General features: G+C 40.8%; 1 protein-coding gene across 2 annotated transcripts in view; it reads right to left on the bottom strand.

Moving 5' to 3' along the window:
• Positions 1-14,283, bottom strand: part of nectin4a (nectin cell adhesion molecule 4a) — a 28,133-nt gene that overhangs the window by 9,378 nt on the left and 4,472 nt on the right. For both annotated transcript variants that reach the window (XM_017422100.3, XM_017422101.3), the window contains exons 2-5: positions 8,612-8,821; positions 8,171-8,338; positions 5,926-6,204; positions 3,474-3,588 (exon numbers count right to left, since the gene is read on the bottom strand). In XM_017422100.3, coding sequence (XP_017277589.1) covers positions 3,474-3,588; positions 5,926-6,204; positions 8,171-8,338; positions 8,612-8,821 — 772 coding nt within the window. The remainder of the gene's footprint in view (positions 1-3,473; positions 3,589-5,925; positions 6,205-8,170; positions 8,339-8,611; positions 8,822-14,283) is intronic.

Below are 14,283 nucleotides of genomic sequence, written 5' to 3'. Positions count from 1 at the left end.
TCAAAATTAAACGAAATAAACATTTGAAATATGAGTTTGTATGTAATGTATGAATATAATATACAAGTTTCACTTTTTAAATGGAATTACTGAAATCAATCTACTTTTTCATGATATTCTAATTTTATGACCAGCACCTGTATGTCTCTACATGTTGAGATAGAGCGTATTTTTGTCATTTCAGTTTTCACCACATGTTCATGAAGACAATTAAACAAGCTGGAACAAAACCCTAGGGTCTTCATTTGTGGTTTAACTCGGTGTCACCAACAGCTACGTTGAAAACACTACAGATAGATAGATTTTATTACAGACTCACAGTCCAATTTACATAAAAAAGAAAACAAATACAATAAAAAGAATAAAAAGTACAATAGAAAAGGAACCTAACCATTCAGGAGGCAATCATACCAATATCTCCAAAGCACAGATGAGTATTTCACTGCACTATATTTAACATTAGTCAACAGTAGAATAATTCATTTAAACGACAAATAAATTTATACATAAACTTTCTTCGAACAGCCATCAAAGTGCTGAGACGAGCAGATACAAACAGTTCAACTGGTCCATCTGGACTTTTTTTAACAAAAGTCTTAATGTATCATTATAAGCCACCTTCAATATATGAAGACTGGCTTTTTTAAAATTGCACCACAAACATGCCGTACACAGAGATGTACAATATGATCTGAACAAGTTCAGTTTCACTTCATCAGAACTGAATCCAAACTTGCGAACAAGGATATTTGCCTGAGCATATATCATTCGAACCTGACGGTAAATGTCCTCATCATCAGACAGACGGTCTGTCAGCACATGACCAAGATATTTTACTTCATTTGAGACATTCAATAAAATCCCAGACAGCTTAAAATTTGGAAATACCCTATTTTTGTCCTCTTTAGTGCGACAAATCAAAATGAGACTTTTTGATGGATTGAATATGATATCGTGTTGCTCACTGTATGCTGAACAGACATTGAGCAGCTTCAGCTTTTACTGATCACCTATAAGGCCCTGAATGGGCAGACTCCTGTGCACCTTATTTTATATGTTTTATATTTTATATCTTAATTTATTACATTTAGTTCTCTTTGTTTCTGGTCTCTTGTGTTCAGTATTATCTTCTTGCTGTTATTGTTTTGTGTACAGCACATCAGCCAATGGCAGTTGTTTTTGAATATGCTTGTATAAACAAATTTGATTTGATTTGCTTGTGAAGAAACAAGATAATAGACGTTTTAGATAAAGATTATCTCATGATGAGAAGTTGCATCCATTTAGGTAAAACCTCGTGGAATGATCTCAGGTGAGATCTGCATTGAGGATAACTCTCAGCTACCACCACATCAATGTTTAGCTCAGTGTCGAGAAGTTCCTGACATTTTTGTTTTGGCTAATGTAAGTTACCTGTGGCAGCCATCTTGTATTAGGGTGACTCCAAAAGTTAATCAGCTGTAGACGTACATCAAATAATTACTTTCTGAGAGTTTCATTAAAATCCATCCAGTGGTTCACGAGATATTTTGCTAACAGGCAAACAGGGTTTATGCCAACATTTAACGCCAAGGTTTTAAGCAAAAATGTTGCAGAATGTGCAGCACTCAGAGCATGTGCTGTGAATGACTCTCAGCTACTACCACACTAAAAGTTGAGCTCTTATTTTGTAAAATGGATTGAATCATAGCCATTACTGTGTTCTATGTTTGCAGCGTTACAGGCTTCATTTAACAGGTTACGTAAATGATAAAATTCATGACAATATATGAAAAAAATGAGAAACCAGGGGAAAACTTTCCTATAAAAAGAACATGGCAGCACAGTTTAGGTTTGCAAGGTTGAACAAACTGCAACAATTTTCGAAACAGCGTTCTTCGGACAGAGGACGCCGAAACATGGATAATCATCACGCACACAGCTTGTTTGGACAATATCAAAGACGGCAATGCAAAAACCTCACACCAACTATCAACCACCGCGGTGGAGGGTTGAAGATATGGGCTCGTATTGTAGCCACAGGACATGGGCACCCAAAATGGCCAAAGGTATAAGATAATCAGTATCCGCTGATCAAACCCACTGAAATGGTGTAACAGCTTACAGAAAGTGTTGCATAACAGAACACCATCACACCTCAATGAACTGAAGCAATCTTGTAAAGAAGAGTGGGACAAAACTCCCTCAGAGTGATGTGAGAGACTGACAAAGTCCCACATGAGACAACTACTGAGAGTTTTTGCTGCTGAAGGTGGTTCTACAAGCTGCTGAATCACCAGGTAGACTTTCCTGCATTCTGTCTTTGCTTTGTTTAAATAAAAAATAACTTGGTGTAGTTCGTCATGTGGTGGTTGTTGCGCACAAAGGCCAAAGGTGACAGGGCCGTAAGGTTTTTGCCCGAGTGTGCGTGTTTGTTTTTGTGTAGCGTTAAAGTAATCAGTGGACGCACATCTAAAACTGATTATTTTTTACAGTCAACCCAACTCAAGATGGCCACCACAGCTAACTGACCTTTAGAAACACAGAAATGACTGTATCTCATATATGCTGAGCTAAAGTTTGACGTGGTAGTAGCTGCAAGTCATCCTTAACACATACTCCGACAGCTAAAACATTTCACAAGATCTTGCAATGTTGCATGAGATGAAGCATAAAGTTTTTATACGGTTTGACAGAAACAGCTACAACTCTGTTGCTTCTCAACATAAGATGATCTTAGTCTAAAGCTCTGGCATGAAAGGTAAGTGGACTGTACTTATAAAGCGCCTTTCTAGCCAGCCAGGCCACTCAGAGTGCTTTACAACACAATCTGAGTCCTCATTTACCCATCTCTCTCTACAGAGCTAACCTGAATAAATCATTCTGTAGAGTCTAATCAGTGATTTAAACTCTATTCATACAGTGAGGGGTTCAGTGTCTTTGCCCACGGACATTTCGATATGTTACTCCTGCCAGGAATCAACCCTCCAGCTCTCTCAGTGGAGGACGACTGCCACAGAGCAGTCCTCCACTGAGCCACAGCCGGTGGCGGGTGATATGCATTCCCTCAAGGAATGCTAGGCCTTTAATAAGAAGTTAAGACCAAATGTTTTTTATTTGTCCCATAAAAATAAAAAAATAAAATTTACGGACTGACAGAAGCTGAACCTACTTTTTACTCTGACTGTACATCTATCTAAAATGCCAAAGTTTTGGGGTGTTTAGAACTGGAACCGGTTAAAGACTTTTCAGCACTTTACTGGGTGTTTTACATGCTAACTCCCAGGGTAGTAATAACAGCAATCGGGCTGTCTTTGAGCCCTGACGACAACCTAATTGCCACTTCACCAAACATCGTATTTAAGTCCATAAAATCATTCGACAAATAACTGGCATCATTACTCTGGTAAGAATGAAGGAAAGCGACAGTGACCAGACACATCAGACACTTAGTCATGTAATCGGCAGACAGAGGCCGGCGAGGCTTACTGTACCTGGTCCAAGTAACAGCTGGTTTAGGGTTTCCTTTAATTACGCACATCAGGGCTGCGTTCTCCATACCAACAGTCCAGTCTTCTTTGTACCCGGACACTTCGGCGTGTGGAGGGACTGGAAGGAAGAACAATAATTCACAAACTATTCAGTTCAGGCAACTGAGGAAACAGTGAGGTAGAGCTTAGAGCTTATAACAAGCAAAGTTTGTCTCCCTGCTTACCTTCAACCCCTTACACAGAATTGCTCCTAAATACGTCGACTTTATTAATCATTAAGATCCATAGACGCAGCTCTGCTAACTATTCCCAGGTCCTAATTGCTCACCTAGATCATTCAAGATTACCAGATTACACCAATAAAAAAAGACGGCTCCATCCCTTTCCACTCAAGCCTCGTTGTGTGTAACTCTCTGCCTTCTGAGATCAGACAGATCAAATTCCTCTTTGTGAGAGTGATGCAAAAGTCTGATGCTTTTTAAACATTTTTACCTTCATCCAACTCAATGCCTCCTTTCCTATAACTTAAAAATTATGTAAATACTATCTTATTATTATAAGGGTGCTTCAACTCTTATGTATTTAAAGCATCCTTGTTAGTATACGGCCAATATTCTTCTGTTACCTTCAAGATTTTTGATTCCTGCAGTTTTGCACAAAATAAAAGAAAAAAATAATCAAAACACGCAGCTCAGTCAGCACTAGTGTGCTGTGACCTTTGCCAGCAGTATATCAAATGGTGTCGATGAAATATGTAAAGAAACTGCAAAAGGGTTCCCCTTGAACAACAATAGGATTTTGTCAAAACAAGTAAGAAAACCCAGCCTTCTTTGGAGCTCTTTAGCTCAGTCATACTATGCAACAGAAACATCAATTAAAGTTTAAACAGGTCGCAGGAAGTTGGACTTCACATGTCTGAACTGGCATTTTAAGACCTTTCACTGTTTTCACACAATTGTGGTTTAGGTTAATATGGTTTTTTAAAAGATTTTACCGTGAATTGTCAACTCAGAGTGTGATGATGTCACACGCTGTCTAAGCACTCTAAACCTTTTGCAAATACACTTTTTATTCCCGCAATCTTTGCAGTTTTTATAAAGTTTAGAGAGGAAAACTTGGGTATCAGGTTCTGCATTCGTGTTTACAGTTTTTGTCTCTTCTTGTGATGATTTCCTGTGTGGTTTTGGGTTTTTTATCCCTGTCTTCAGCCCGGTCCCAATACTCGCACTCCACCCTACGCCCCTCTATGAAGCGTGTACGAAGTGCACAGAAGGGTTCGTGTGCGCAGGTTACAAGCATGCAGACATTGAAGAATTGGGACAGTACAAGTTATGTCATTGTCTCTTGCACCTCTGTGTCATAACTGCGACATCCAACATTGGCTGTTCAAATGTGTTTTGTTCTGACTTGTTGAATACAGAGCAAAGTTTGATAGTATTCACACATGTACAGCAGAGTAAAACAATAATTATTTCAATACTTTACATTTGGAAGCTGCTTTTTTCGTGACAGACGCAGTTTGCTCTGATAAAAGCAAGATAAAAATAAAATAATTCAAAACATCACATGCAGCAATGAATTGTAGGTAAATACTTGGCCGAAGTCCGCCTGGATGCGGGCTTAGCCAGAGGACAGATGTAGCACACAAAGTGGGCGGGGCTAAACAGCACTCCGGAGAATTGGGACACACTACGCACTCAAACCCTTCAGCATGAACGCACATTTGAAGGACACGAGGGTGGAACGAGGCTGGAAGTGCGAGGATTGGGACCGGGCCTTTGTGTGGTTTCTTTGATTCAGTTCTTTCCCTGTTTTTTATTTTTAGTTCTCTCCTGCCCTGCCCACTCTCACCTGTTGTCTTTTCACCAGGTGATTGTTATTTAGGTTCATTAGTTGTCTCTTTATATTAAGTTTCCCTGTTGTTCCTCAGCTGGACATTGTCAGCATTATCTGCAATCAGGTTTCCTCTGCATGGCTCTCTGTGCTAGATCCTTGTACGTTTTGTTTTTGTTTAAACTGCTTAAGTCTGCCTGCATTTTACTGACTTTTTTACTCCTTGTTTCTGTCTGCTTGTGTGAGTGCTGTCAGGGAGTGACAGACACAGGTTTGTGGTTACCATGGTGACCACAGTGAGCCACTGGCAGCAGCTTTTAACATTTCTTTAGATCTTGTTTGTCTTTACACTTGCTATACAATTTCTACATCGTCATTTTGACAGCTTAGATTTTATAAAGTAAGTTCCAGTTTATTTTACATATATTTTTTTTTTTTAAAGAAATTTGTTTTTGTTTTTTTTTAAGTTTGGTTTAGAGCTGTATTGGCACCCTATAAAATAATTTCAGAAATTTGCTTGTATTTTTAATATCAATGTTGTTGTTTTGAAAGAAAAAAAAGCAGGACGACCTCAAACGGTCTGAGTTCTGTGTTCGTCTGGGTAACTTTGATGAATACTCACAGTGCACCACCAGCTGGTTCTGAATCCTGCGTGGGGCTGGTAAAAGGGGGTGCCACATCAGGCAGTCCAGCTTCTTGCCATTGAAACCCCTCAAAGGGTGCAGGGAGAACTGTGTGGAGACGGCGCCGTTTTCAGAGGAGCGATTGACAACCTGACCCTTCAGCTCCGTGTCCCAGGAGAGCTTGGGTGGTGGGCGGCCCACGGCGCGACACGACGCTACCTGCTTGTAGGGCTCCCCCTCCACCACCACCAACGAATCCACAGAGAAAATGGGATTGGCTGCAGGGAGGAGAGTTTCATTATATAATAAAAGTACTGATGAATTACAATCCTCAAAGTGCTGACAACAAACATGGAAATAATGTAAAATTACTGTACATATTTCAGACAAAAACTATAAAGGTGTGTTTAAGTTTTCAGAAGCTGCTCTGAGTAGCTTTTTTAGCTTGACGCATCGATTTGATTTAAAACTGATTCTCCAAACTGAGATCTGAGTCCTGTCTCATGCAGGTAAGATACTGACTGCTTTGAAGTACTCCATACAACCCTACATCTAAACCATTGGTATATTCAGACCCTCCAGGATTTTGCGATGTTGCGATCGCAACTATTAACGCAAAATCAAGCAAACCCCGTGAAATCGCAACTTTTTGCAACTTTGCTCAAAACAACGCAACTTTAACCCAATAACCCCAAATAACTCACAAAGAAGACATGCAACGTGACGTCACATCCTGTTAACATCAGACTGCCGGGAGCGTGCAGGAGCAGCGACCGATGCGAAAATGTGCGCTAATGCTTCACATTTGCCCACAAAGATTTCAGCAAAACACTGCAGTGAAGTTAGTTTTAAGTTGGATGTTTGATATTCGCGCTCCGCAGAGTTAGTGGCGTCTAGCTCACGGCTGACCCGAAACAGGAGCGCTAATGTCAGCCAGCCATCTCTAAGTGAACCACCGCGCGTGAGAGAAGGCAGAGAACGGCTGGCTGACATTAGCGCTCCTGTTTCGGGTCAGCCGTGAGCTAGACGCCGCTAACTCCCCGCGGAGCGCGAATATCCAACTTAAAACTAACTTCACTGCGGTCGCAAACCAGTTTCCTACCCAGCTGCACGAGAGTGGGGGGAAGCTGTTTTGCACGTCCTGCCGTGTAATCATGGAACATAAACGCATCGACAAACACTTTGTGTCTGCAAAACATGTGAGGAGAGCTGCAGACGAGGGACAATCCAGAAATGGTCATGAATGTCAGTTTAGAAGCTATCAAAGTTCTCAAATAAAGCACCTTTGGAGAATGTCAATGTTTGTTGGTAATTATCTTACAAAACTAGTAAGTATTTTTGGTTTATATATTAAAAGTTATGGTTTTTTATTGATTTTAGAAAAAAAATTGCAACTTTTAGGAAAATGCTCGTGAAATCAGGCGTTTTAGCCCGCAACAATCACAAAAAATGCCTGCGAAATCCTGGAGGGACAGTATATTACTACTCTATTACTTTAAATATGGAGGTTCTACTGGTATAAAGCTGTTCCTGATCTATCACACAACTCGTATCACTACGAGCTGCTGCCTGACAGCATCAGTGGACCTGAACCAAACTCCGAAATCGTCCATGGACCGACACACACAGCAGGATATAAATGTAGAGCTCAGAGAGGAAATCCAACGTATCACACTCATCCAGATCTGTTTGTCTGGTCCACAGGTCAGTTCTGTTTATGCTCTATCGATACTTATTTAGTTTCTATCATTATTTTATCATTATTTTTAATTCATTCATTTTTTTTTACCTTAGATCATTTAAGTCTAGCTCCCTTCATTTCGTGAAAATTATATGTGCGTTACTTTCACTTTTTCAGTAAAGTTCAGAAAATGGATGCGTGCGATAACTGAAGAAGTGGACCGACTGGACAAAGTCAAAATTGGTTTAAAAAAGAAGATAAAGTCAATTTTGTTTCAGTTTGAATTTTGTTTCAGCAAGAACAATAAAATGTTTTCTTGTGCCTCTTCAGAGGAAAACTTACAGCCGCTTATTGTCTGAGCAAAACGGCAGTTTAGGTGATGAGAAAGCGTTTTCACTTGGTGTAAAATTAGCTACGTGCTTGTGTTGAGCAACCAGGACATGGGGAATAACTGCGTAACTGTGTGGTGGTTGCCAGTTCCCCAGACTGATTAGATGTAATCAGTGAGCGCGCGGCATACAGTGTCACTCTTGTTGCGTCTGAACCGTGAGGGCTGGACTCACTCCACACAACGAGGGAGATCTCATTGTCGAAGGTTCCAGTTGGGAAGATGTTGACGCGGCAGAGGTACCCTCCCTCGTCAGAGACCTGTGTGCTGAAGATGACCAGGGACGAGTCTACAGTGGGTTTATCACTTTCAAATTTTACACGATGGGCCCACGACCCGAACGCTGCAGAAGGAGAGGGGGAAAGACAAAGAGAAGGAGTGACCTGAAACAGCAACACTGTCTGTGTTTTTCATGCTTCATTTTTATTTAAAACGTATATATAATTGTAAGCATTTGTCCTAAAATTTCTCAAGTAAAGACGGCCCTCAGACTCATCTTTGGCACTTAAAGTCAGAGTTTAACATGAACAAAATGTCTGAATGAGCCTATCTTAGTTCATAACGTAGAGTCTGAGGTAAAACAACACAAACAAGATCCCAAAGCTACTCAGCATACTTGTCTGTCCATCTGTGAAGTGTGCGGTGATGATCTGATCTCTGGAGCCGTCAGAGGTCACCTTGAACCAGGTGACCTGCACCACCACCTCTCCTTCCTTCAGCTCGTGGCGACAGGGCAGGGTGGTCTCCTGGTCCTCCACGGCGCGTAGGGCCACATTCAGAGGCTGATACACAGTCTCTGCCTGTGTTTGTCCCTGTACCGCTGTCACTGAAACACAACCAAACTTATATTATTAAGAATGTCAGCGCATAAGCTGTGAAACCTCCCTCTTACCAATCTGCTTTTTTTGGTTTCATCACTATTTACATGTTGCTCCAGTTTTGATAAAAAAAAAAAAATACATCCAAACGTGAGAGCTCTGACTTTTGGTGGCAGTGCATCAAACAGTGCAGATAAAATGTGCAACAAAAAAAAACAACCAAAAAAGCCTTATTTATTTAAGTTCTGATGAAGAAGACTTTTAGATAAGAGGTCAAGAAGTCCAGTTGTCTTCTGTTGAATCATTTAGGATAGCTCTACAGCTCAGACTTCACAGCAGAAACATCATTCAGACTCACAGAAAGTTGGACTTTGCGTGTCTGAACTGATATATTGATCTTATTTATATTTTTAACATCATCACAGTTTAAGTTTTTTGATTTTTGACGATTTTACCATGAACTGTTCAACTCAGTGTGATGATATCACACTAACCTTTGAGCTGTCTAAACTTTCCAAAACTTTTGGAAACTTCTTTATTTCCAGTCTTTACACTTTATATGCAACAAATCATAGGCATTTTTATCTTCTGTTGCACAGACTGTGTCTCTTCCTGCTAACAAACTGATGGTTTTCACTCACATTCACCCAAAGTGTGCAAATCCAAACTCTCATTGACTTCCATTGTATCCGAGCTCCTAAAAACTGGAAGTGAAAAGTCTTTTTACCTCACATCTCCTACCTGAAACACTGCAGACACTTAAAATCTGACTTGTGATGGCCAGACGCTTCTGTCCCTGATGGTTCAGGAAGTTTGTTCAGTAGGATTTATAAGTTCTGCTCAGTGACTTTTTGTTTGACGCTGACTTTTTACTCCTTGTTTCTGTCTGCCTGAGTGAGTGCTGTCAGGGAGCGACAGACACAGGTTTGTGGTCACCATGGTAACCACAATGAGCCACTGGCAGCAGCTTTAACATTTCTTTACACTTCTTCTACAATTTATTCATCATTTTGTCAGTTTAGATAATTATAAAGGGAAATCTTTGAAGAAGAAAGCTGAAGTACAGATCAAGCTGATGTCTCCCTTTCAAACTCTCTCAATGAATCCTTTAAGCTCTTGTATAGTGCTGATCTGAACATCACAACCTTTAAATAAAACAGTAGCCTGGGAGAGAAGAGTCAGGGACATTATATCTTTATTTTTTCTGCCAAAAATTGACACGCTTCTTATTTGTCTGCATAGAAACAGACAAGAAAAAAGAGAAGCAGCTAAAAAAACAATCTTTACATGCAGCAAACATCAACCATCTGATGACTTGAACTCTTTGTGAGAAGAGGTGAACAAAGTTAATGTTTTAGCATAAGATGGTGTTTTGACATAAATACAAGCTGTCACTGTCAGTAACTTATAACCAACTAACTGAAACATTAACAACCTGTGAACCCAAATCAGCTAATTTAAATCCTTTACTTTCTGTCTACTTCAGGCTATTAGACCCTCACTGCGGCTTTTTACCTGAAAATAATTGTAAGACATAATCATATTTCATTCATTTTATTTAATCTTTTTCTTAACTTTTAATCATGTTCGTTGTCTTTCCTTTTTCTGTTCATGATGAACAGGATGACACACACCTTTACAGCTCACTGTTATCACACAACCTTTTACAAACACACACACCTTCAGTCTCCTCCCTATAATCAGGCTTTGTTTTGTTAGTTTTTGGCTCATTTTGACTTTTTCCATGTACAGTATTGTCAGGCCACAGATACTGTCACAAAGGCAAAGGGTGTAGATCTACACCTACACCCTGATTTCACTTAAAACAAAAATGAGCTCTAACCAAATTTTAAAGATATTGCCCTAAAATTGAACCTGACAGTAGCTGAGCGTCATCCACAGCCCGTTTCCCGAGCACTAGCTGATCGCACAAGATCTTTGTTTAAAACTACTGGAGTCAAATCTGACTGTTAGCGAAATATCTCATAGACCACTGGCAGGGTTTGATGAAACCTTCAAGAGTGATCGTTGGATGCATGTCTACCATTAATCAACTTTTGGAGTTATCCCAATTCAAGATAGCTGACACAGCTTAGTCAACACACAAATGGCTGTAACAGTCAAATTTACAGCTATTGAGCAAACGTTTGATGTGGTAGAAGCTGAGAGTCATCCCCAACACATACTCCGAGGATGAACAGATCTAGCAACATCACATGAGATTGTATAAAATGTTCCATCTTTTCTTAAAACAAGATGATCTTAGTTTAAAACTCTGGCGGGCGATTCTTTTAAGGAACGTTAGGCCGATAATTCCACAAACGATTAAGTAAAATATTCATTGTTTTTAACAGAACTACAGTCAGAAACCAACCTTTAAAAAGGAAGAAAAAACAAAACACCGTCTGTGGCAGCACAGATAAAATAACATCCAATTTCACTGGCTTGAGGTCAAGACAAACAGCCGAGACAGAAAAAGGAAGACGTGGAAAACAGGAAGTCTACCAGCGTGGCTGACTACACGTAAAGATATGCCGCTTAACTAGTTGCTCCAGATAAGCTCTCAAAACAAACTGAGAGTTTACTTCAGTGTCTGGACTAAACAGTCAAAGGGGGCCATGACAAACCGCCCACACACACACACACACACAGTGTATCAGGTGTCCCACACTGTTTTCCTTTACTCATGCTGTCTACACACACAGACTGATCAACTCTGCAACCTGCAATTCATGCTGAAGGTGCACGTGTTTGTTTGCACCTGTTTCTGGGACATTTTTCCTGATACGCTGCAAAATTAGGACCGAATGAAGGTTTGTGCAGAAAAAACAAACATGTGTGTTGTCTGTCTGTGACAGCTGTCTTTGTGTGTTTGCTCTCAGTGTTCAGCTAGTTTACCTGGTGACTGACTTACAGTCAGAGGAGACATTTCTCAGATGGAGGTGGTTCTGCCAAGACTGATAGCAAAAATGAAACATGAAGTTTTAAAAGAACGCAGCCACTGCCTTAATTTCCTGAAAACCCAACAGTAATGAGGGACTCACTGCTGTAATTATCGAAATGGGTTGTAAACTGTAGAAGAAGGGTAAAGAGGACCAAGATTAAAAGAAATGTTAAAGCTGCTACCAGTGGCTCATTGGGGTCACCATGGTAACCACACCCCTGTGTCTGTCACTCCCTGACAGCAATTCAAAAGTAAAGAAACGCAGAGTAGAAACTAAGCCTCAAACAAACAGTCACTGAGTGAAAACCCGTCGTCAGACACATAAAGCTTTATGTCTCTGCAGAATTTTAAGTAGGAGACATGAGAAGTTAAAAACAGGCTCCACTTCCAGTTTGAAGTGAAATGTTTGAGCCCAGGTCCAGCTGTGGTGTTGTATGAGGACATCTAGAGTGGAAGAGAAGTGTGTTAGACTGGTACAGGACATGTAGGAGGACAGCAGGACAGTGGTGAGGTGAGCTGTAGGAGTGACAGGAAGCTTCCGTGTGGAGGTGGGAGTGCCTCAAGGATTGGCTCTGAGTCCCTTCTTGTTTGCTCTGGTGATGGACAGACTAACAGATGAGGTCAGGGAGGAAACCCCGTGGACTATGATGTTTGCAGATCACATTGTGATCTGTGGTGAGAACAGGGAACAGGTGGAAGAGAAACTGGAGAGGTGGAGGGATGCACTTGAAAGAAGAGGGATGAAAGTCAGCCGTAGAAAGACAGAATACGTGTGTGAATGAGAGGGAGGCAGGGGGAACAGTGAGGCTACAAGGAGCAGAGGTCACAGAGGTGCAAGACTTCAAGTACTTACGGTCGACTGTCCAGGAAAACAAGGAGTGTGGTAAAGAAGTGAAGAAGAGAGTCCAGGCAGGATGGAGTGGATGGAGAAAAGTTTCAGGAGTGATATGTGACAAAAGGGTGGCAGCAGAGGTCAAAGGAAGGTTTACAGACAGTAATGAGACCAGCCATGGTGTACGGTTTGGAGACAGTGAGACGGACAAAAAGACAGGAGACAGGACTGAAAGTGGCAGAGCTGAAGATGTTGAGGTTCTCCTTGGGAGGGACAAGGATGGACAGGATTAGGAATGAGGTCATCAGAGGTACAGCACAGGTTGAAGGACTGAGAGATAAAGTTAGAGAGGCTGGACTGAGATGAGCCAAAACACCTTCATTGCCTTTGTGGAATTCTTTTGCAGTGTTTTTCCAAATTTGATCTACCCGGTGGAATGTACTGCCACCTACAATCAGAACCAACAGGCCCTGATCAAATTACGTGTTCTGATGGTTTTTGTTTTTTGGTAAGGGAGCTTTTCTGAAGCTGTGGGAGGAGCTGCAATTTAAAAGTTTATGGAAGAGAAACAGTCATCTGAGTCTGAGTTTTAAACGACCTGTCCCGGGTGTACCCCGCTGGAGAGAGACACCAGCTCCCCGCTACCCTGCAGGAAAAGAGGGAGGATGGATGGATGGATGGATGGATGGATGGATGGATGGATGGATGGATGGATGGATGGATGGATGGATGGATGGATGGATGGGGGTATTTTGTCTTTGAATTCCACCCCTCAAATTTCCAGCCATCAGATTCAAAATTCAACTGAATCTTCATTTCGAAAGTTTATTTTTAGTCTTTTTTATGGCAAAAGTCCAGCACACAGGATAAAAAAAAGTCTTTTTTAAATTCAGTTTCAGATGCCCCCTTGTTTCTTTCCCTCCAAACTGATGAAAATGAAAAATAGTAACAATCAACAAACAGAAAGTGCTTCAGTAAATTTGCATCGACCTTCTTGAATCCTTCAGTAAAACCTGCATTAATAAATCCAGTTAAAAGCCGTGATTAAAACAATCATGATGTCAGTGAAGAACACGACAGACTGCAGACTTTACTTTGAATTCACTGCACTTTGTTTTATCTGTTGAATTCAGAACAACCTTATCAGGTGCGATCAGTTCGGACTTGTTTTTACAGATATCTTCTTACAGTTTCTGTTTTTACAAGCCTCCGATTTTAGTTTCATTACTGTGGGACAAATTTCCAGTTTTGGCTTCCTTGTATGGATAAAGTGCACGTATTTTAAATCCTAATTCAGCTGCATGTATTGATGACAGAATTGTCCATGTTTAGCTTTAGGGATGTTCTTTGTGTCAGCAGATTTAAATGGGCTGAATGAACACTACGGTGACATCCACCTCACAGCACAAAAAAAGGTGCGTGTTTAATGGATGAATCCAGGTGATTCCTGTTCAGATGTTTCCCTAAAGGTCCAGCGTGTAGGATGATGTAACGTCTCAGTTTATATTTCAAAATGCAACAAACCGAACGCCCTTAAAAGGCTGCTGTCGAAACACGACGTGAAGATTTTCTTGAATATATGATTGTTCCAAACAAAAACACTGTGTTTACACAACCCGACACTGAAGAAAGCGGCTATGAATAATGCATGTTGAGTTTGTGCCAACAGACGGTCTAAGGTGTTCCAGTGAAAA

Source organism: Kryptolebias marmoratus, linkage group LG7 (assembly GCF_001649575.2).
Source record: "Kryptolebias marmoratus isolate JLee-2015 linkage group LG7, ASM164957v2, whole genome shotgun sequence".
Taxonomy (NCBI): domain Eukaryota; kingdom Metazoa; phylum Chordata; class Actinopteri; order Cyprinodontiformes; family Rivulidae; genus Kryptolebias; species Kryptolebias marmoratus.
The sequence above is the reverse complement of the archived record's forward strand: the minus strand, read 5'-3'. Positions and strand labels throughout refer to the sequence as shown.